Raw genomic sequence first — 24,256 nt, 5'->3', positions numbered from 1 at the left:
TGGTATATCAGGCCAATTTTAGTTTCTTGCTAATGAGAGGATTTCCTTCAGAGTAAGAAAGAATGAAAGCCTTATAATCTAGTAGTAAAGTGTACTTTTTATTTAATTAAAATATTTATATTAATTCTCTTTTATCTATCTTGTCATATCTCTTGTCATATATATCTTGTCATCTCATTTCTTGAATCCAGTTCCAAAAGGGTCTGAAGTACTCTCTGGGAGGCTTCTTAGTATCACCCTCTCCCCACCATTCATCTTAAATTTAAATCTGCTAGAATAATTTCAGTGCTTTTGTAGGGGTAAAGAGTATCAGTGTTTGCTTCTTATTTAATTAAGGAACAGAAATAATGCTGAAATGTATGAGATATATGATAAGCATGCAAGAATTGCTCAATAAATGTCTAAAATAAATTTATTGCAGAGTGGACATACCCCTTCGGACATACCCCTTCTGTTGGAAGTACTCCACGGAGAACGGATTTTTTATCAGTTTTCATTTTCCTTCTTTCTGTAGTCTATTTCTTTGATCATCTTTCCTGACTTTGTTAAAATTTTCTTTAATTCCTAGACTGAGAAACTCTGAGCTAGAAAAAAAAGCTCAGTTAGACCCTAATTCCTTAGAGGATATTATTCTATTGGTAGCCAAGGGCTCTATTTCTTTGAATATATAATCTCAAAATTACTTTTTTATCTCTTCCATTGTGGTTTCATTAAAAAAAATCCAAGAAAATTATCAGTAGTAATTATTTTCTTTCCAGTGTTTCTTTCAAATTACAGTATACTGTTTCCAAGGTAATGCAATTACTCTATAACAGAGTATTCTCAGTTTCTTCCTCCCATAATCTATAATCTGGCTGTCATTCATTTTACTTTTGTTTATTTATTTGACAGAGAGAGGGACAGATCACAAGTAGGCAGAGCAGCAGGCAGAGAAAGGGGGGAAGCAGGCTCCCTGCTGAGCAAAGAGCCCGATGTGGGGCTCTATCTCAAGACCCTGAGATCATGACCTGAGCCGAAGGCAGAGGCTTTAACCCACTGAGCCACCCAGGCGTCCCACTAAAAGTTTTCTTAAAATGTAAAAACTCTATGGCTTTTAAGAAACCAGTCTTACAGGGCGCCTGGATAGTTCAGTGGGTTAAAATAAAATAATACAGTTTACCTTTATTTGTTCTTTTTTTGTACTATTCCTTTCTTTATATACATCCAAATTTCTGACCTATATAAGTTTTTTCTCTTTGAATAATTTCTTTAACAGTTTTTGCAAGGCAGATCTGCAGAAAAAATTTCTCAACCTTTTTTTTTGTCTGAGACTGTCTTATTTCTCTTCCACATTTGAAGGGTGATTCTACTGGATACAGAATTTTAGACCAGTGGGTTTTTTCTTTCAACACTGAATATTTCGGCCCACTGTCTTCTTGCTTGCATTGTTCTTTTTTTTTGTTTAAAAAAATTTTTTTTTATTTAAACTCAACTGCTTAACATATAGTGTATTATTTGTTTCAGGGGTACTGGTCTGTGATTCATCAGTCCCATATAATACCCAGGGCTCATTACAACACATACCCTCCCCAATGTCATCATCCAGTTACTCCATCCTTCCATTCCTCCACCCCTCCAGCAACCCTCAGTTTATTTCCTATGATTAAGAGTCTGTTATATTTTGTCTCCCTCTCTGGTTTTGTCTTGTTTCATGCTTGCATCGTTTCTAAGAGAAATGTGACATAACTCTTGTTTTCCTCTGTAATGAAATTCCCACACTACCCTCCCCCACAGTTCTTCAAATCCCCCCTGTCCCTCATCTGGCTTCTTTCCAGATTTTCTGTTTGTATTTGGTTTTATGCAATTTTAATATCATAGACGTAGGTATTGTTTTTGGTATTTATCCTGCTTGGAGTTCTCTGTACTACTTAGATTTGTGATTTTGTGTCTGTCATTACCTTTGGGAAATTCTCAGCCATTATTACTTGACAGAATTCCTCTGTTCCTTTCTCTTTCATCTTCTTCTGGTATTCACATTTTATACACGTTAAACCTGTTAAAAATTGTCCCACAATTCTCAGATATTCTATTCCATTTTTTCATTCTTTTCTTCTCTTTACATTTATATTTTAGAAGTGTCTATTGACATGTCTTAAAACTATGATTTTTCCCCCCCTTGGCCATGTCCATTCTACCGATGGGTGTATCAAAGGCATTCTTCATTTTAAAAAAAATTTTATTTATTTATTTGAAAGAATGAGAGAGAACACATGTGAGGGGAAGGGGGAGAGGGAGAAAGAGAAGCAGACTCCTTGCTGAGTTGGGAGTCCTGTGTAGGGCTTGATCCCAGGACCCTGAGATCATGACCAGAGCCAAAGACAGACACTTAGCCAACTGAGCCACCCAGGTACCCGCATTCCTCATTTTTGTTATGTGTTGTTGATTTAGTATTTTCTTTCTTAGAGTTTCCATCTGTCTGCCTACATACTTACTTATTCTTGTATATTGTTGATTTTTCCCAATAAATTCTTAAACGTGTTAATCATAGTTATTTTAAATTCCAAGTCTGATAATTCTGAATTTCTGCGAAACTGAGTCTGTTTCTGATGCTTGATTTATCTTCCCAGACCATTTTATTTTGCCTTTTGGTATGGTTGGTTATTTATTGTTCAAAGCTAGACATAATGTATTAGGGAAATGGAACTTCAGTAGATGAGTGGTTAGTTTTAGGTCTTATGTTTATCTGGCAAGGAATTAGACTATGTTTACTATTTGCTATAGCTCTGCCATCCAAGGTTAAAATCTCCTCTGTTTAGTTTTGTCTCCCTTACTGTCTTTGAGTTTTTCTAGAAACCTTCAATAGGGTGTGAGTCCTACAGTTCTTCTGCGCTTCCCTGTTATTTTATAGGAACACTAATGATGTGGTAGTAATATGGGGAGGTGTGGGAGGAAATGTTCTATACTCCTATCATTAGGTCTTATTCCTTTAGTGAGCCCCAACTGGGCATTTCCCTTTCCTCATGTCAATTAAGCTCTGGTAAAATAGTTTCTTTTATGGGCAGGCCTTATTAAATAGAACAGAGGGTTGAGAATATTTCAAAATGGTTACTTTTCCACTTCCACTCCTGGAAGCAGGAAAGGATTTTTCTCTTTTTTTCACAGGGAGAACCTGGTGGGATTCATGGAAATAAAATTGGGAAACGTTTGGGAGATCTGTCTTTAAGGCTGCACCTCCTATTAATTTTTAATTCTTAAGCTAGTCCGTACTGGCCCTGAGCAGTTGATCACTTATGGTTTAAGGTGTTCCCTCCACAGTATTGCTTTCTACCTACTACTTCTGCACCTGGGCTTTTGCTTCTTCTAAGCCCCAAGCCTCTGTATCTGCCTGTTTGTTTTTCCAGTTTTCAGGACAGTAGTTTGCTCTTTGACCTCATTTCTCTGATAGACTACGAGAGTTGTTGATTTTTAGTTCAGTTTTTTTTTTTTTTTCTTTTTGTGAGGACAGTAGTGACTCCAAGTTCTTTGTATGTTGGACAAGAAACTAGAAGTTGATGTTATTAGAATGAAGATTTTACTTTAAAGTATGCTTTGTCTCTTAAGCCTTGTATGAATTTCCCTAGAAACAATGTTTCTGGTGAATATTTGAACACAGATGACATTTAGACAGAGATATTTTTTTTATCCCCTTTTGAAATTATCATTGATTTTTTTTTTTTTTTAAGATTTTATTTATTTATTTGACAGAGAGAAATCACAAGTAGATGGAGAGGCAGGCAGAGAGAGAGAGGGAAGCAGGCTCTCCGCTGAGCAGAGAGCCCGATGCGGGACTCGATCCTAGGACTCTGAGATCATGACCTGAGCCGAAGGCAGCGGCCCAACCCACTGAGCCACCCAGGCGCCCTATCATTGATTTTTTTAAATGCAGAGTATAATCCCATGTAAGCAAGACAGTGAATCTTTGGTGCTTTCTTTTTAAAACTTGATTCAGCTATTAGAAAAGATTTTTTTTTAAAGATTTTATTTATTTATTTGACAGAGAGAGATTACAAGTAGGCAGAGAGGCAGGCAGAGAGAGAGAGGAGGAAGCAGGCTCCCTGCAGAGCAGAGAGCCTGATGCAGGACTCGATCCCAGGACCCTGAGATCATGACCTGAGCCGAAGGCAGCGGCTTAACCCACTGAGCCACCCAGGTGCCCTAGAAAAGATTTTTTTAATCTTTTTTTAAAGATTTAAAAAAAAAGACACTTTTCTCCCTCAAAACATGTAGACAGGATGAATAGTGAGGAGAATTTGTGTAGCATGTGTAACTCCCTTCAATGTACTAGATACTCTTCTGTGTGGCTTCAAGGAAGAGTAGAGGTAGGATATCCAAATTATAATATTCCAAGGCTAGTCAGGTAACAGAAAGATGAATGATATGAAATTCATGTATTACATGATGCTATTTAGTCACATCCAGAAGAACATAAAGATAGTTCACTTCATCCTATCTTGGTAGTGTTGAGATGAGGCATGAAAAGTTGCCTGAAACAGTTGACATGTAATGGGGGCTAAGAGAAAATTCAAGGTAGCAGAATTGCTGGAGATAGAGGGTTTAGTCTATGCTTGTTTTTCTTCTACAGTCAGGAATTAGAGAGCGAGGTAAATTGGGCAAGTTAGGTAGTGTTTCTCCAACTCTACTGATGTATGGTTTTATTATTTGGTATGATATTTTGTGAAGACATTTGCCCAATAATGTATTTTGAAACCAAACGTAAGCAGTTTTTGAATCTTTTTCTATTATAATGTACTATGAAAGTTGAGAATTAACTATAATAAATTAAGTTTGATTGGTTTTATTATTGCTTTAAATATAAGGATATTTTATGATTTCATAGGTAATAGGAAATTTTCAGAAGTGATAAGCCACTCGTTTTAGCTAATCTCATTTAGTTAGGTCATTTTTCTTCAATTGGCAGGCCATTATATAACTTCATACATATTTTTATTGGATCCTACATATTTTTAGTGTATTTTTTCAGGTTTAAACTACCACTACTTTCTGGTGAAGGTATAATGAACATAATTTTAACTACTACATTAAGATATAGGAATACTATTTGATTAGTAACTATTAGATTATTGCCTCATTCTAGTGTAGTGCTGTAGCATTTGAAATTACCATTACTAGCCAAGGTAAAGCTATTCTAGCATGCATCCAATACATGCTTTCTAAAATGAATGAATACATATACATAGAAGAAAGAATTTTGGGCTCCTTAAAGAAAGTAGTATAGAGAATCTATTTTAGATTACAGAATACAGCACCAAAGCAATTGACATCTTAATTTTCTTAAAAAAAAATCATCTTCTGATTTCGTTTCATAAAATTTGACTTTTAACTATGTTGCTGCTAAAATTACTCTCAAATATTATGCATAGATGATTAAAGACAGTTTTGGAGAGAGCAACACTTCTTAAAATGACCATTAAAATCTATTAAATCATTGCTTTCCCTTGGTATCTCTTTCCTCACTTTCTTTGCCTTCCTTCACAGATATAATGCATTAGCTTTCCAGTTTTGCTATAACAAATTACTATAATTTCCGTGGCTAAAAGCCACACAAATATATTATCTCACAATTCTACAGGTCAGAAGCCCAGTATGATTGTCACCAGACTGAGATTGAGGTATGCATAGGCCATGTTCCTTTTTGGAGACTCTAGGAGAGAATCTATTTATTTCTTATTTGAGTTGTTGGCAGAATTCAGTTCTTTGTAAATACAGGACTGATGACTTGTTTTCTAACTGGTTGTTAAATGGTTAGCCCACCTTTTAAAGGCTCATTGTCTCCTTCCTCCAGCTTCAAAACCAGGGATGACCATTCAGGGCCATTTCACTTTGCATCCCTTTGTTCGTCTGTGATCTTCTAGTTTTAAAAAATTAAAAGATTAGATTTGGCCAGTTTGGGTAATCCAGGATAATCTCCCCATCTTTTGTCCTTAACCTTAATCATATCTGTATAATTTCTTTTACCATGTAACATAACATATGGATAGGTTTCAGGAGTCAGAACGTGGACGTATTTGGGGAACTATGTTTCTGCCTGCTATAAATTGACTATAAATTGCTATAAATTGATGCCTAACTTTGTTGGATTAATTTTCCTTTTTTGTGTAGAATACCTCTGACTTTTTCCTCCTTGATTCAGTAAATACAAACGAGGTGTTAGGATTCAGTCCAGTTAGTATTGTATCAAGTACAATTCCTATATGGAAATCGTAGGGGAAAACAGATTCTAGAAATACTGAAAAAAGAAAATATGGTTTCAGAGTGCTGCTTTGAAGAAACAGGAGGTCCTTGTATATTTAAAGTTTATATTAACTGGCCCTAATTTTTAGTATTAAGATTCATAGTTATTAACATAACAGCAAGAAGTAAGCCAGATTCTCCTACTTTAGTATTAAAACATTTCAGTTATAAAATAAATAAGTACTAGGGATATGATGTACAACATGATGACCACAGTTAATATTGCTGTAGGATACATAGTAAAGTTTGGAAAAGAATAAATCCTGAGAGTTCCCAATACAAAACAAAATTTCTTTCCTTTTTTTTCCCCTTTTTTCTTTTCTTTCTGTTTTATCTATGTAAGAAGATGGACGTTAGCTGAATCTGTTGTAATCATCTAACGATATATGCAAATGAAACCATTGTGCTATAATGCCTAAAAATTATACAGTGATGTATGTCGATTATTTCTCAATTCAACTGGGTGGGGCACTCAAAGATAGAAAGATACTCATTCAGAGCAATAATAGCCATTTATGTGAATTTTGATAATGGATGACATTATATCATGTGTTTTTTTATTTCTACCTAGATTATTACGAAATATGTATATGAGCTCTTGGAAAAGGACTGTAACTTGAAAAAAATCTCAATTCCAGTAAGTCCAGTTTTTAAAAATAATTAAACTTCCAAATGAAATAGTTTTGAATTCAGAAGAAACTTTTTATATGAGTTTAACTGTGGTAAGTTTAAACATTAAGGTCCTAATATGTTGATGTTGATACTGCTAATATTAAATGCCTGGCAGTGTATCTCAGTTCAGTGTGCACAATGATTTTTTCAAACTAATACTCTTCAATGTAGAGGAAAAAAATACTGATAACCAGTTTTGTTTTGTTTTTTTTTAATGATGATGCCTTTAAAAAGGACGACCCCCCGCCTCTTCTAATTTAATTGGTATAACTTATTTTTACTTATTTTTTTGAAGTAAACCAGTGTACTTGATGTTGTGGTAGACAGTCACTCTCTCCTTAATTATTTCCTGATTTTTATAATTATATATTTTATTTCCATGTTATTTCCTGTACACATTCCCAAATTCATTCCTCATGCTTCCTGTTTTATAACATTGCTCCGTCCCTTTCTTGTAGAATATTCTTTCCAAATTTTTATACATTTTCCCATTTCAGAGTGAAGGTGTTTGAGATATGTTCTCAGTCTTAAATTCACACAAAAAAATTTTTAATGTAAAACATGATACAGTAAAAAAATGAAGAAACAGTAATGTTATATATGAAACAGTGGCGGTATTAGATTAGATGATCCTTGCTGTTCCTGATAACTGAGTGTATGATATATAAAAATCTGGAAGGCTTTTGTGAAGGTAATGAATTTAAGGCACAAAACTTTGTATATAAGTACTTTGTCTAGATGATATTTTGCATGAGATTTTTAAATTCCTTGGGTAATATTCTACTATGAATTAGAGGGTTTGAGGATTTTTTAATAATATTTATCCTCACAAATTAATTCCAAAGTTCAGTATTTAAAAGGAAAATCTATTTTATGTTTAATTTTATATAAATAAGCTCAAATGCTAGGTCACATTGTTAATCATCTATTCATTTATTCAGCAAAAATTTGCTTAAAAGTCTTTTAGGTGCCAGGCACTGTTTCAAGTGCTGGTATGTACTAGTGAATAAAATACTATTCTGTGCAATAGCTAGGCTAACCCTCCTTTATTTGGAAACTTTTCTTCCTTTTATTCAGTCTTTCTTGTTAATTTTCTTTCTTTCAAAGTTTCTGAAGAATAATATTTAAGGAGATTTAGCTTGATTTATTGCTACAACATAGTTAAGACTGAGCCATTTAACTCTTTAATACTTATAGTTACATGGAACTTTTAAACTCATTTCCAGAAGAAATCAGAAGATAATTGGCTGTATGGATTATATTATATGATTAAGTTTCACTAATTTTCTTTATAGAAAGCTTGAGGTTAGGGTTAGGAGGACTTTGTTTTATAGATCTGATTACTTTCCTCTGGTTTAAACTTTAGTCTGTAAAGCTAATAAGCATAGAGAAAACTTTGCATTATATGAGACCAATAGTAAGTGTCATGTCCATTTATGGTTAGTAAACATTTCCTGATTTTATAAACTGAAAAGAAACCAAAATTTGTTTTCTTTCAGGAAATTAATATCTCTCCGTAAGTTATCATCACATATTTTATATCACTGTGAAATTTTTTTTCTATAACTATTCATTTTCTCCTGAGTTCTCTTAAATCCCAAAGCTAGCAGTGAAGGTGGTTTTTTATTTTGCCTTGTTTTGTATCACAGTTGTTCTTTTTATTATAGGAATACCTCAAAGTGGTTTGTTTTGTTTTGTTTTGTTTTTCCTGATGAAGAGCTAAGTTTTAGTTTTATGGTTGAACTATTAATAAGGAAAGAAAGACTTCTTTCCTTTTCTTTCTTTTCCTTTTCCTTTCTTTCCTTTTTGCAAATAACAGCACCTGATGGAAACCTATGATTTGATGATAAAGATCATTATCATGTATGTCTCGTGTTTACTCCCTACCTTACATATATTCTCATGTATAGATTATTCTCAACTCTGATATCTTATACTTGTGTAGAACTTCAGATTACATAAATTAACTTAATAACTTGATTATAAATTTTCATTCATTTTATTCAGCCATATTTAAATGATCATCACAGTTAGTGGGGTTCATGGGTATCCTAAAGTGAATTGTTAACTGCTAAAAATTGTTCTCACTTATCAGTTGGTCTTTGAAGTTGATTGGTTAATAAAGTTAGATGGTGCACTAGGATGACTTTTATATGCATTCCTTAATGAAAGCTCAGTTTAATGAATTAGTGCTGTTTGGAGACAATGGCCTTGGAACAGCCATTTTCAAACTTAATTAAGCTAATGCCGAAAATTATGTTTTATTCATGTAGATATTTTAGTATTTAAGCTTAGTACTAACTTTTTACAAAGTAAGTTATAGATAACAGCCTCAGAGTTCTGTGTTAAATTGAGATGAATATAAGCCAATGACCATCCTAAATACTGCCCTTACACCTTAATCATTAATAACTACATTTTTCATTTTCATTATTTTTTTTCCTTGAATATTCTGATGATCTCATGTTTTCAAAGTCAGTTCTTCTATAAAACTTTTATTCATTTATTCATGGCTACCTTAATTTGCAGCCCTTAAATATTTTTGAACAGCATTTTAATATAAAAAACACATTTCATCTTCTGAAAATAAGCACTCTTCCGGTTTTAAAGTGATTACTGTGGAATTTAAGTGCCAACATTCCACTGCTTAAAAAATTGACTCAGTTCCCTGGTAACAGGGGACTTAGTCAGATAGAGAAAAGAAATAGTGAACAGCGCCTACTGCAAAGTCTACAGCTATAGGGTTTTTTTTCTTAATTAAGATAAACAGATGTCCATTTCCATAGCAATTCTAAGATCCATTAAGGCCTCAATGATTTTAAGAGGTAGTTTTATTTGTGCACATTTAGACGTACTCTTTGGTAAATGAATGACTGGAAACCTTTGTGGCCCCTTTTTCATTATACATTGACAGCTTTGTTTTTTAATTTTTCTTTTGTTGTTACCACTTTTGGTTGTTTTTTTTTTTTAGATTTTATTTATTTATTTGACAGAGAGATATCACAAGTAGACAGAGAGGCAGGCAGAGAGAGAGAGAGAGTGAGGGAAGCAGGCTCCCTGCTGAGAAGAGAGCCCCATGAGGGGCTCGATCCCAGGACCCCAAGATCATGACCCGAGCTGAAGGCAGTGGCTTAACTCACTGACCACCCAGGCGCCCCTCACTTTTGTTTTTTTTTTAAAGCCACTTTAACTGAGTGATTCCTCTGTTTTCCCCATTAATCAACTACTTCTTTTCCTCTGAGTTCAGTCATATCTGCTGTTATCATCAAAATTTCCTTACTTCTGGACGTCACATGCAAGAGAAGCTAATGTGATTGTTTCATACTTCATACTTCTAACACTGCATACTAATTACCACTAAGATCAGTTATGCTGGTTTTTTTTTTTTTTTTAAGATTTTATTTATTTATTTATTTATTTATTTATTTGACAGACCGAGATCGCAAGTAGGCAGAGAGGCAGGCAGAGAGAGGGGGAAAGCAGGCTTCCTGCTGAGTAGGGAGCCCGATGCGGGGATCCATCCCAGGACCCTGGGATCATGACCTTAGCCGAAGGCAGAGGCTTTAACCCACTGAGCCACCCAGGTGCCCCAGATCGGTTATGCCGTTTTAATTTCTAGCATTGTGTAGCTCTTTTAAAATTCTTTATAGTTATATATTATTTTAATCATCAATATGTGCTTTCTGAACCAGGCAAGTATTGTAACAAGTTAAGAGGACACATTATTTAGTTAAATGCCTTTTATTTAAAGGAGGCCACTTGTGATGCTAGATAACATTCCTTATTATAAAAGTTTATTCATTGCTTTATTTACTGAGTGCCTACAATGTGCCAGCCTCTCTTTTAACCATTGGGAATGTTGCTGGACACAAACAGAAAAGTCCATGCCCTCCTGGTCTTGCATTCTGATGGTGAGAGGCGATGGTTAATAAACAGTTACATAAATATATGTATAAAGTAGAACATACATTAGATTGTGTTACGTGCTGTGAAGGAAAATAAAACTTTCTAGAAAAAGAGTCTAGAAAATTCTTGGGGAGACATTTAAATTTAGGGGTAGACAAGGAAGGCTTCCCTGAGGAAGAGATTTTTTTTTTAAGCCCTATGGTTATGCTCTTCTTGCTGAAATAACTGCCCTTCGTGGTATTTAAACAAATGACCACCAATCTATTTGTTTTAGAATTAGAGAAATGTTAATTTTTTTCTCTTCCCAGGAATAGTGACAAGGAACATGTAGAATCCAGGACATTTTTTGGGGGGGGTATCTCGAGTTTTTTTTCTATTTTTTTAGTTTCATAATTTCATGAATCTATACTCTTGAAGAAGTGAAGAGCTATTTCATTACAAAGTATATGGACAGAACTTCTCTGTTTGAGTCTGTATGTTACCAGCCATCAAGACTTTAGCTTCTGGCTCTGACATAGCTGCACAGAAGCTTCCATTCCCAGTTACTGGCCACTGCTGATGTGGAATACCAAATGCAGGCCATCAGTCATGTAGACAGGTTAGGAAGTTATCTCTTTTTAAGTCTTTTGAGTCTTTCAAGTCTAAAACATAAAATCACCTGGTTTAAACCTAAACATTAAATACAATCAAAATATATAAAATATTCATTCCATAAATAAGTACTATATAAAAGTATAAAAATGCTCATCCTGTGAATATTTAGTACATAAAATAAAGTTAGAGGAATACTTAAATAGTATTCCTTCATAAAATAATTGTTACATGAGCCTGTGTTCACATCCTGAATGATGAAAGTTCAAAGATCACTTACATAGAATAGGTGATTGAGTTTTTAAATAGTTTCCTCTCTACCTTTTAAAACCTTAGTAGTATTCTTTACTAATATATGATTTTCTAACAGGTGTATGCTCCTGTTGGGCTTTTCTGTTTTCTATTATAGATGTAATTTACTTCTGTTATAGAATTATAGACTCATTAGCTGTGTGATCTTTGGCAAGTTATTTAAACTCCCTAAGCCTCAATTTCTTCATGTATAAGTGACGATAATAATAATACCACTTTAATGAGATTGTGATTGAGGTAATGTTTTTAGGACATTTAGCATTGTATCTATACTATAAGGTCTCAAAAAATCAGTTATTCTTATTTATTTTATAATACTAAATATGCACCAATAATATAAGGAGATATATTTCCAGTATTCTTTTGCCATATTACTATCATGTCTTTTATGCTAATCCATTTCATATGTAGTTATTAATGTCTAATGAATATTTCAGTTTTTTAAAGCTTTTTTACTTCTGTAACTCTAGTAGACATTCTATAATTTGTAGTAACCATTAGTTGTTTTCTCATTTATGTCTGTGTCTGATCAGAAAACATGTATTTATTATTTAATTTTTTTTAATTACAGGTAGATGCCACTGAGAGTGAACCAAAGAGTTTTATCTTTATGAGTGAGGATGCTTTGACAAATCCACAGAAACTGATGGTTTTAATTCATGGTAGTGGTGTTGTCAGGGCAGGTCAGTGGGCTAGAAGGCTTATTATAAATGAAGATCTGGACAGTGGCACACAGATACCTTTTATTAAGAGAGCTATGGATGTAAGTGCAATTTCTTTTCTATTTTTTTTTTTGGTATTTTATAGCTCTGTTTTATTATGCATTATAAATTATTTTATCCTGTCTCTTCAAAAGTACATTATAAACATAATTTTATCTTTAAATTGTTTTTTATTTGTAATTCAAGATTATTCATTATTTTACAGTTGGAATGAAAAACTAAATGGTATTTTATTTAGATAATGTCTTTAAAATGAACATTTTTTATTCTAAATTTGTTATTATTTGAAATATTCCTTAATTTATCATTTATCAATATTATTTAAAATACTTACAAAAATATCAAGATTGATTTTGTAAATATTTGCATACCTAATTTAGTTAAGTTAGAAACTGAAGGAAATCTACTTGAAATTAATTTCTTATTCTTTAAAAGAAGAGTTTAAAAAAAAGAGTTACAGTGACTCAGTGTTTGTCATTTCTTTAAAAACTCTAGAACTCAGAAATAAACTGCTTTAAGCATTAGACAAAGACCTGTAAAATGGTAAATTGAAATATTTACTGAATTACTTTATTTTTACTTGAATTCTACCTTTCTAGAAACCGTTATTTTATGTATGCAAGGTTTTCTTTTTCTAGAATAGTAAAATTGAGTTTGTTTTTGACCTATAATTGTAACATCTTAATGTTTGGCTACTTTTTTTTTTAACTGTCTTATTCTTGCATTCTGCAGTGAACAGCCAAATTTTCCAAAGTATAGGTTTCTTTCAAATATGAATAGTTTTTTCAGAAAAAAAATGTTGTCTTGTAAAAGAGATTTCATATAAGAACTTAAAGTTATTTAGGGATGTATCTGTGCATGTGTGCTCTATAAGAGCTATATTGTTACATTTTTGTAATTATACTGGGAGAGGAATTGCTTGATACATTGATGATTTCAAAAGTTAAAGATAGGCTTCCTGCTCTTTTATCCCTGAAATTATAAAATCAAGGCCCAGCCCAGCTCTTAAGAGAATATTTTTGTTAATAGTTTTTGAGGCCCTTAAAGTGCTTCAAGTAGAATTTCTTAGGTTAATTGTGTATTTTTTTCAGTGTCCATGGATTTGTAAAGAACACAAGACATTACTTTTGACTACAAATTTCAACAGAGCAATTTTAGTGGAATTTAATAAAATTTAAATAAAATAAATTGAAGTTTAGATTGAAGTCACTCACATAAAATATTGTATTATTTAAACATACGTATTTCTGGCTATGAATAGTGAAATGAACTTTCTGACACATTAGTTTGTGGTTATAAGAGATGCTGTCATTGATTAAGAACATTATATATGAAATGTGATCACAATTCAGTGTATATTTGAAAATACAATTTAGTAAAGAAAATCGTGTGTTCGTACATATGAGGGCTTGGTGAAATACTGTATGTAATTATATTGTTCCTGCTACTAGATTAAGTAAGCCTTTCCTGTTCTAGGATATTTTATTATGTAAGATTTTTCAAGGTGAAAGAGTATGGTAAGTCATGCCAAACAACTATGAACAAACTATCTGTTGATATCCCAAACAGGAGGAAGAAAGTTTGTCAGTAACTTTAGACTAGTCAGGCATTTTGTTCTTTTAAGTAGAAGTGTAGTGTTTGGAAACTAACAGCATTTCATTGCTTTGACTCTTTTCTGCTTTTCTCAATAATGGCAACTCATGATTCCTTAAAAAAAAAAAAAAAAAAAAAGTTCGGCTGATTTCCTAGTACTCTAGTATTTAGTGTATTTAGTATTTATGTGTTATGTACTTAAAAGTTTAATTGATATACCTTTTTCTCTTTATAAAAAAAACTGAATGTCACCTTTATTGTGGTAAATTTCTACATGGTGAATATTTTTAAATGGCTATCTCTTTAATCTAGATAAAGTGATTTGTTACTTTGGCTTTGCCCTTTCATGGTGTTTCTTTGGTGGTTCTTCAGAGGCTACTGTGTGTTTATGTGTGGTGGGAGGACACTGATTGTAAAGGGGTGGTATTCTAGGAAGCAGGCAGAGGAAGACTAATTGGGAGGACTAAAGCTATCTATCTCACCCTTACCTTTTAATCAGATTAGCTCTATTTTTATTTTGTGGATTTTGTTCAAAAATTGTATTTAATGAAATGTTTCCAAAATTTAGAAAAGACTGGGAGCATTACCCATTTTTTGTGATCTGTCAGTTTTTGATATCACAACTGAAGTAAATCTGTTATTTCTCAGGATAGACAATATGATCTCTACTCAGTTTTGTTAATAGTATGTCTGTTGTGGCAGCTGTCCCTTGAGCTCACCCACTCTCACTAATAAACATTCCTGCTTTCACAGCTCAAAAAAAAAAAATCTGCTATATCTCTTACAGATTTTTAGGAAAAGATTTAAGGTCCTAATATTGGATTCATACCATTATAAGGTTAAATTAAAACTTTTTCCCATCAGTGGAACCCTGCCTCTGAGGCGACTGTTCTGTAAAAAGTAGGTTTAAATCTATGGAACTACTTTGGTTGAAGCTGGGGTGAGAATTGGAGCAACTTCTACAATGACCCCTGAGATTTCTTCCCCAAACCCTAGGGCTCCATAGCTAACAGTCTGAGAATTAAAGATATTCCAGTCCTTGCATTTTAGATACTTTAGAACTTTATTATAAAAAATGTATTAAGATTTCATGTTGAAGAAATAGTACATATCAGATACATCCCCACAGTACTTCTGAGTGCCATAGCTCATATTTTTAGTGTTTAACAGTCTTCATTGCATAATACATTACTTGGAGTCGGAAACAGTGTATCATATAGCCAAGTACTGATTATTCAGTGTTTGTGCAGTTTGAGAGTTACTCATACGTGTTTTTTCTTTGATCTTTTCTCATGTGTATCTTTTTAGGCATTTCAGTTGGTCTGTAAAATGGGCAAGGAAAGAAAAGTCATTACACTACTTAAAGTCATTTAATTACTAATTGCCGATGTAGAACAAGGGTGCAGAATTTAAGGAGTTGGTAAGTCTCTCAGGGTCGTGCAATATTTGTAGGATCCTGAGAGTGAGTACCTCCTTAAATTTTGCATCATAGGCAGCTTTCTGATCTCTCCCTGTCCAGGCTTTGAAGGACTGAGTTGTACTGTCAAAAAGTTTTATGGAGAGTAGTTTGGGAGCCACTGGTCTATACAGTCAAATTTTCCATGCATCAGAATCACTTGGAGAGCTTTTTGAAACACAAATTGCCTCGTCCCAAAACCAGATTTTGATGCAGAAGGTCTGGTTGGAGCCTGAGAATTTACATTTCTAAGACTGTCCCAGGTGATGTTTTGCTCTTAATCTGGATACCACACTAGAACCTCTGGTGTAGGTAACATTCTTTGGATTGGTTAAGAGTTTATTTATACTTCTCGGGCTCTAGGTATAATGGATAAGTTATAACTTGATGGCAATTATATTTAGTATGACAGAAAGTAAGAAGTTCTAGGAATTTATTTTTTATTTTTTTTAATTGACAGAGAAAGAGATCACAAGTAGGCAGAGAGGCAGGCAGAGAAAGGGGGGAAGTAGGCTCCCCGCTGAGCAGAGAGCCCAATGTGGGGCTCCATCCCAGGACCCAGAGACCATGACATGAGCTGAAGGCGGAGGCTTAACCCACTGAGCCACCCAGGTGCCCCTAAGAAATGTTTTATAATAAAATCAGTAGAGGAGTAAAGTTTAAGTTATGAAGACTACTTTCAAAATACTAATAAGTGGTTCATACTCAAAATGATAAAATTTATTGATTTTAATAATTTTGTAAGAAGTCTGATTACTTCACTAAGCCTACCCACATTTTTACTAAGTTCTCATAGCTGGGTTATTTAGAAGAGTCTGATGTTTCCATAATTACTTACCTTGAGTATAGCTTTCATATTGTTATATCTAAGTTTAAAGAAATTATACTGTTTTTATCAATGTAATTGATATAGTTTGGGTTCTAAAACATGGTGGACTGAGCTAATTAATATGCATTTCTCCCTTCTGCATACACACATGCAAGAATAGTGGATAAAACATAGCAACAACAAAAATATTAAGTATCTAGTTATGTTTAAAAGATAGAAAGGGAATCTTTAAATACCCAACTACAAGAAAAATACTTAAACCCATGGTGGTAAGTTCCTTGAGAATGTAGCAACCCAAAGGGGATAGCTAATGAGATACAAGCCCTAGGTCTACATTACAGCTTTGAGCTTGAGAGGCAAGTGCTAATACCAAGACCCTTGGGTATAGCTAAGGCCTGGAAGTTTCTGCCCTTTTAGTTTTCAGGAGTAGAAAAATCAGTTCATGGCCCAAAGGTGCAAAGAGGAAGTTTATTTGCTAGAGAGGCCAGGTGGAGTAAATTAACATCGTCCCTTGGGAAATAGAAGCCATAGATCACACTGCAAAGTTGGATTTGGATTTGCAGCCTGAATTTTGACAACCTATGTCAGTGTGGGAATTTTAAACAATGTATATTAATGTAAAAATGGACTTTGGACAGATGAAACTTCTGGGGTACTAGATGGAAGCAAACACAAAATTCCTGGTACCAACACTTTCCTACCCAGGGTAAATCCCTAATGAAGGTGAATTTCTAGTCAGAAACTAAAAATTATATGAGGAAATGATTCGTCACAAGGAAGAGTCAGGTGAGGCAACTAACTATCAGACACAGTTGAAGAGAGAATCGGTAAATTAAAACCTAGAGTTGAAGAGTATTGTATACAGAATATAGCAGAGAATTTGAGGAAAAAAATTGATATTTTTTTAAATGATAGATAAAGAACATGACTTTTTATCATAAGAATTTCAAAAAATTGATAGGGGAAAAAGTCAAGAATAGAATAAAATCTAATATTTTTGTAGATGTTTCAGAAAAACAATAGGAAAGAAGGGGAGAAGAAGTATGTATTAATTTCTGATAGTAAAGACAGATGTTGAAGTATGGCATAGCTTAAGCAAGACAAATGAAAAGAAATCTACACTTAAAATGTATTAAAATAAAACTGCAGAGCATCAGATGGTACATGCATATAATCTGAAAGTCAAGTAAAATCAAAAGTCATTTATCAAAATAGTGATTATCCTTTGCTAATCCTTCCTCACTTATTCTGTTCCCTAGACATAATCACTCAGTACTTTCTGGTATTACTTGTGTGCTCTCTATCTATATTTTTTAAATTTAATACTGTCTCTTGATCTATCAGTCACTTTCTGTTATGGTAGACAAGAATCTCTTTCCTATTATTGCAGTTTTTTGGATTAAATCAGAAATCAAGCTTTACAATATTACTACTACTGTAAATTTTTTTATGGCTGACTCAGTTACAACCTATGGTTACTTTTCATTTTTGCTGAAGTTTGTTTTCATGGAATTCTTTTTTTTTTTTCCTATTTTCTTCACAGTAATTGTTAATTCAGCTTTTGATTTATCTCTCAGTAGTGTTTTTAAAGGGTCAGACTTACCAAAGCATCTCATAATTTACTGTTTTTCTCTGGAGAACTCTCTTTTGGAACGCTGTGGACTTTCATTCCAGTCCTGACTGTTTACTTTCTAAGCCTGCCTATCTACCTCTTTTCCTGGGACTCCCCTTAGATGGTCTCCTTATGTTTGAACTCCTGTTTCCTGGATCTAATGAACCCAGCTTTTTGGATATATGCCCTCATTTTGTTGGAGCCATCAAAAAGTGAATACAAGATAAGTTTTTGAAACCTTTTATTTCTGAAAAAAGTGCCTTTATTTTACTTGCTTCCTTTATTTTGATAATTCAGTTAGGCATAGAATTCCAAGTTGAAAATCATTTTCATTCTGAAGTTTGAATGCTTTGTTTCATCGTCTTTTAGCTTCCAGTGTTTTAACTGGAAAGTCTGGTACCAATTCTGACCTTGAATACTTTTGTTCCCTCTGTGTAAGCTTCTTTTCCTTTTGCCTAATGTCAAGAAATTACTCATACTGCTTTTAAGGAATTTCCTGTGCCTTGGTGTTTTTATCTTTTTGTTTCTTTCATTGTGTTGGGCACTTGGTGATCCCCTCTGTCTGTACTGTAAACTCATGATTCTCAATTCTTAGAAGATTTTTTGTGGTTTTTTTTTTTTTTCATTTTAATCTTCTCTTTTTCTAGAATTAGTATCTTGATTTTGGAATTGTGGATTGAGCCTGTAAATGCTTCGTCTAATTGCCTGTACTTTCTTATTTTCCATCTATTTTTTGCTCTAGTTTTGTTGTTAGGTTACCTACTTTATCTTTTAACCCTTCTGTAGAATTTTTAAAGTTCTTCTATCATAGTTTGATGGTTTGATAAAGTTCTATCATATTTTGGAATGGAATTGTCTTTCGAATCATTTTGCAGACTTTTGCATAGTACACCTGATTTGAGCTCTGTGTCTCTCTCCTCTCCTATGGTCTTTTGTCCTTCTAGGCCTTCTCTAGATAAGTTTCTCAAAAGGAAACATCTTTGATCTCTCATAGGGCTATCTGCATAATGTAAGATTATGACCTAGTTTTGGGGTTTTGGGTTTCCTTTTTTAAGGAATGGGATAATTGTACCTAATGTGAACTTAAAAGTAATGCCTCTGGATAACTGGCATCCCAGTTTCTGAGTTCTTCTGAAATTCTGTGGATGAGTTGGCTTTCTTGTAGTCATTATTTCCCTCTGGGCACTTGAGGGTTCTTTTTCCTCTATGGTACAAATCCAATTCTATCAGCTTACAGTCTTCCAAAAATGTATCAATGTCTGTGTCCTCTTTACTCTCCATTCTGTCCTGATGGGTTAACACCACCCTTCTTTACTCAGTAATTTGAGTAATAAACTTTTTTTTAACTAAAATTTTAGTGTGATTTGTGGAAGGAATGGAGATAATCAAAATAATTCAGTATAGCATTTTAATTACATGGTTCTTTTTAATCTGGTTATTCCAGTGATATTGAGTCACTTTACAATACATAGCTTTTTTTAAACAACATTAAAGCAGTTTTCTGTATAACAAAATTATATGTAAATCTTAGAGGATGACATCCTTATGTAGCAGCATTCATCACACTAGAATATTTTAGGGTTTTTTTTAAAAAACCATTGATTATGGGGCAACTAAATTAAAGAATACATAAACTGTTACTTGACTGATATAAATTACAGACTTGAAAAGTTGATTTAGAGCTTTCTAGTTTTTAAATTGTTTGCTTCCCTTTTAATAGCTATACTTACCTTTTCTGTTCTGATGATTCCTCTTTCCTTAATGCACTTGGGATTCCCCCCCTTTTTTGACGGGCACATTTTGAAAAGCTGAATGATTATAGTATTAGGATTTTTTTTTTTACAAATACGTATGGAACCATTATGGATGGTTGTCTAAAATAGGATGTGGTTTCTTCTTGTTTTTTCTCAGTAATACAAGTAATAAAATTTTGGTAACACCTTCCTAACTCCTACCTTCAATTCCTAGTCTTCCAGCTATATATTTCAAGGTCTTAACTGTTTGTGGATAAGTATTTACAAAGTTGGTGACATGGAAATTTTAAGAGGATTCTAGTGGGTGGTGTTGGCTAATAAATGGTAGTAAGAAGTACATATCAGGTTAGGGCATAGTTTTATTTTGGAATATATGGAGCAATGCCATCTAGCAGCTTTTGGGATATTATTTAGTATTTATATAGTACAAGCAGAGTATGGTTTAGCAGGAGATGTATGTTTAAGGTCTCAGAAACCTCCAAAATATGGAAAATTTTTTGGACCTTTCCAGTATATCTTTGTTTAAGTGATTTATAAGCTCCATTGCTTTTTTTTTTAAATGTAATTCAAAGATTTGTGGATTTAAGAAATTCTCATTAAAATTAAAAGGTGTCATTTCTCAACATATAAGATTGGCAGATAAATTGGTAACAAGTTGTATGATAATAACAAGTTTTAATATTGTTGGAAATGTAATTTGAAGCAATCTTTTTAGTGGCAGTTTAGTTATATCACCCCAAATTAAATGTGCTAATTAACCTTTGACCCTAAATTGCATTTGTAGTAATTTACACTACAGCAGTACACAGTGTATACATACATACAAGCATGTATGTATGTATGTATACTCATCAAAGCGTTTTGTAATAACATAGAAACTTCTAATCACCTAAATATCCACCAGTAGGAGACTATTTGATTAAGTAACTGTCTATTCATATCATTAAAAATTATGTAGCTCTTAAGAAGAATGAGTGGTGTGTGTGTATGTATATTCATTCATATAAGATGATGTCTAAGAGTTATCAGATGAAAACACGAGAGTGAGATCATTTGTTCAAAAGTAGCTACACATATATGCACATACACCACTATACATACATGAGTATACATGGATGTTCCTGGAAATATATGTAAGAAACCATGAATTTTTTCTTTTACTTTTATTTCTTCAATTTTTCTATTTAATTCTCTTTCTCTCTCTCTTTTGTTACTTTGAGCAGATGTTACTTCAGTAACTAAAAAGGTAATAATTTAAAAATTTTTTAAAATAATATTCATGAAATATACTGCATTATGGTTATTTACTTAACTATTTCTAAAAGTACTTAAATTTTAGATTATAAAACTACAAGCAACTTATTTAAGTAATGATTGTTTTTTTTTCCCCTCAAAGGCTGGCTAAATTTAGACAACTAAAATTTACATTTCAAACTTAAAAAAAAAATACCTGCTAATCATTTTTTTCCTATTTGAAATACAGACTACCAAATTATAGGTTGAAACCAAGAGCACTAATTCCAATTTTTAAAAGTAAACTTTGAAAAAACTATATATTAATCAAAGGAAATATAAGCTGTTACATTACAGGCTTCATAAAAGATTGTTCAGGAATTCCAGAAAAGGTTAAAAAAGCTTAGCACATTATTGAACTGACAAGGTATATGAGGCCACACTAGCCCCCATGCCAGTAAAAGAAAACAATGGAATGACAGCTCTAGTGTTTGGAGAGAGGTTGTTAACGACAGCTTATTCCTTTATGATTTCAACTTTTGACAGAAGACAAGTCTGCTTGTTGCATCATGGCAGATGTATCATTACCTTCTGGCCCTGTCATGACTGAATTGGGAAAAAAAAAAAACACATCCAGTTTTGAAAATGCAATTACCTTCTGGAATTTTGGTCACTATTCCTGAATTAGATGTGAAAAAGCCATCCTGTGATAGATAGCTCTTTGCTTCTGTATTGTTCTCTAGTACTGAAAACTGATTAACTAATTAAGCAGATACTGAAGCTTTTCCTGTAGTCGACGTAGAGAGTGATGTATAACAGCATAGAGCATCTTATATTCACACACCAGCCCAAGAAAAATATTACAAGGACTCTTATCCTTAATAACTGTTTTCTACCTATATTTATACCTGATATCAAGTAACATAGAGCTTTTCCCTAAATGCAAGAGAAAAATACTGGGTTTTAAAAACAATTATGTATCACTTTTACATGAAAAAATATTGGCCAAAATTATAATTTGGTTATGACTTGATCTTTCTGTTTCTCAAGTACATGTACATTTGAATTCTGTTGTGTGGTTTTTTGTTTTTGTTTTATTTTGTTTTTCTCTCCCTTGGCTATCCTAAGAAGTGACTCTGGAGACAGAAAGAGAGGGTGTGGGTTTTGAAATTATGTCAAAGCCTCGGGGTTTGTATATGATCAGAATTTTAATGGAGGTTGAGGTAAGTTTAAATGCATAGAAGGCGAACATAAAAAATTTGTTTAATTTCTGTCATGTTGTTCTTTTTTTGAGTCACTCTGATGTCTTTTTCAAGTCTGCTTTACTCTTGAGCTTTGTGTTAACTGTATCCACGATCTGTGTTTTTCCTTCTTTCTATTCTGTTAGAACTGCTGATCCCTTTTCTGTGGTTCTTCCTTTAATATCAGCTGAAGCAGCTTGAATTGCTGAATCAAAGCTGTTTGGGGAGTGAGAGAGTGTGTAAGATTGTAGCAGGGTGAGATTCTCTGGGTAGAAGGTAACACCTCCTGCAGTTATAATCAATGCTCTGGACACTTTCAAAGATAGGAGAAGCCATGACTTGCTCCGGGGTTAAACTTTTAAAAGAACTTCCCTAGAGAAAAATGTCATCAATAAAGTGAAATAATTAGTTGACAATTCTTGAGTAGCCTAGGTTTAACAAGGAAAGATTGAAGATAGGTCAGCTTTGCATTTTTCACTGTACTTTTGGTTTCTTTCAGGTTTCAGCTTTATACTTTTATTTCTCTTAAACATGATTTTAAAACTTAACTTACTTCCATATATTAGTTAAGCCCTGAGTTACTTTAATTTGAGAAGAATTAAAATGAAAAGAATATCAGCCTATGGTAATAGGAAATAGTCTACACTTTCACTTGAAATAATTGAGATAGTAAATTATGAAAGTTAGGTTGTTTATGAAAGTGTAGTTTATACTGTTAAAGTCGCCAAGCTTTAGATTAAATGTATTATATTTACATAATTAGTAAAATGTGATTTTTAAAGAAAATAATGTTAATCAAGTGAATTTAAGGATAAATAATTTTTAATTTCCAGGGGAATTGTTCAGTAGCATTTCATGCATCTGATACTCTTTGGTGATGATTTTACTTAGCCATTTACATGATGTAAATAAAAGGTGTATTTTAAAATGTTAATTCCAATATAATTTGTCTATTTCTACGTAGGATACTAGAAATTCTGACTAATGCCTACTTATGACTTAAAGATTTATTATGAAAAAGATACATCTATTAATTATTTTTTATTTATAATATAACTTTTTAAAATTAAGATTGGATTTCAGCAGTAATTCTGGATAGTAATAGGCCAGTATTTTAATTCTTTTTTACATAGAATATAGAGTCTTGTTTTCCTGGACGTAAAACAAATCACCACTTAAAATTTATAGTGATGTGTTTAAAGAATTAAGTGGAATACTTTGGCATACTTTGTATATTTAGAATCATGTACTTCTATATTTAAAATAAATAAACTTTTACCAGTTTACTCCAACTATGAATAACTGATTAGTTATCCCATACTGTCAAGTATTCATTCAGATATCAACAATCTTAGAATCTTAGAGTCTGTGTTGTTGTTTGTGCTTATAATCATTATTGTAAAGGAGATGGTACCTTGTTTATGAAACATCTGTACAAGGATGAATATGCCTCTTGAAGCTTGAAGGCTGTGGAAGAAGGCATCCAGTAGTATTAATTTTAAAAAGCACAAGTAGTAGGGTGTTAATAAAAAGTAATAAAAAAAAACACAGGTCGGGGCGCCTGGGTGGCTGTCAGTTAAGCAGCTGCCTTTGGCTCAGGTCATGATCCCAGAGTCCTGGGATGGAGCCCCACGTGGGACTCCCTGCTCAGTAGGGAATCTGCTTCTCCCTCTGCCCCTTCTTCTGCTTATGTTCTCTCTTTCTCTTTCTCTCAAAGAAATAAATAAAATATTAAAAAAATAAAAATGAAGGATGCTGGGGGCGCCTGGGTGGTTCAGTTGGTTGAGCTGTCAGCTCTTGATTTTGGTTCAGGTGATCTTGGGGGTCCTGGGCTCTAGTTCCCCCGCCAAGTTCACAGTCACTCTCTCTAAAATAAATGGATGAATCCTTAAAAAAAAAAAAAAAAAAGACAATATTTGAGAAAGGAGATGTATGTGTAAACATTTATGTTTTTCTTTTCTGGTGCAACTTGAACACAGGATGTTAAATAATAACTCACTTTAATAAGAATCAGTTTATTTCTTTATTAAAAATAGATATGTTTTGAAACATATCCGTGATTTAC

At 33.0% G+C, this 24,256-nt stretch overlaps 1 protein-coding gene across 7 annotated transcripts in view; it reads left to right on the top strand.

The window, feature by feature from the left end:
- Positions 1–24,256, top strand: part of ARB2A (ARB2 cotranscriptional regulator A) — a 434,723-nt gene that overhangs the window by 111,445 nt on the left and 299,022 nt on the right. For 5 of the 7 annotated variants that reach the window (XM_059175478.1, XM_059175473.1, XM_059175480.1 and 2 more), the window contains 2 exons: positions 6,842–6,907; positions 12,323–12,514. In XM_059175478.1, coding sequence (XP_059031461.1) covers positions 6,842–6,907; positions 12,323–12,514 — 258 coding nt within the window. The remainder of the gene's footprint in view (positions 1–6,841; positions 6,908–12,322; positions 12,515–24,256) is intronic. The other 2 variants (XM_059175475.1, XM_059175479.1) reach the window with 2 other exon arrangements.

The sequence above is a fragment of the Mustela lutreola genome, chromosome 5 (assembly GCF_030435805.1).
Source record: "Mustela lutreola isolate mMusLut2 chromosome 5, mMusLut2.pri, whole genome shotgun sequence".
NCBI lineage: Eukaryota > Metazoa > Chordata > Mammalia > Carnivora > Mustelidae > Mustela > Mustela lutreola.
The sequence above is the reverse complement of the archived record's forward strand: the minus strand, read 5'-3'. Positions and strand labels throughout refer to the sequence as shown.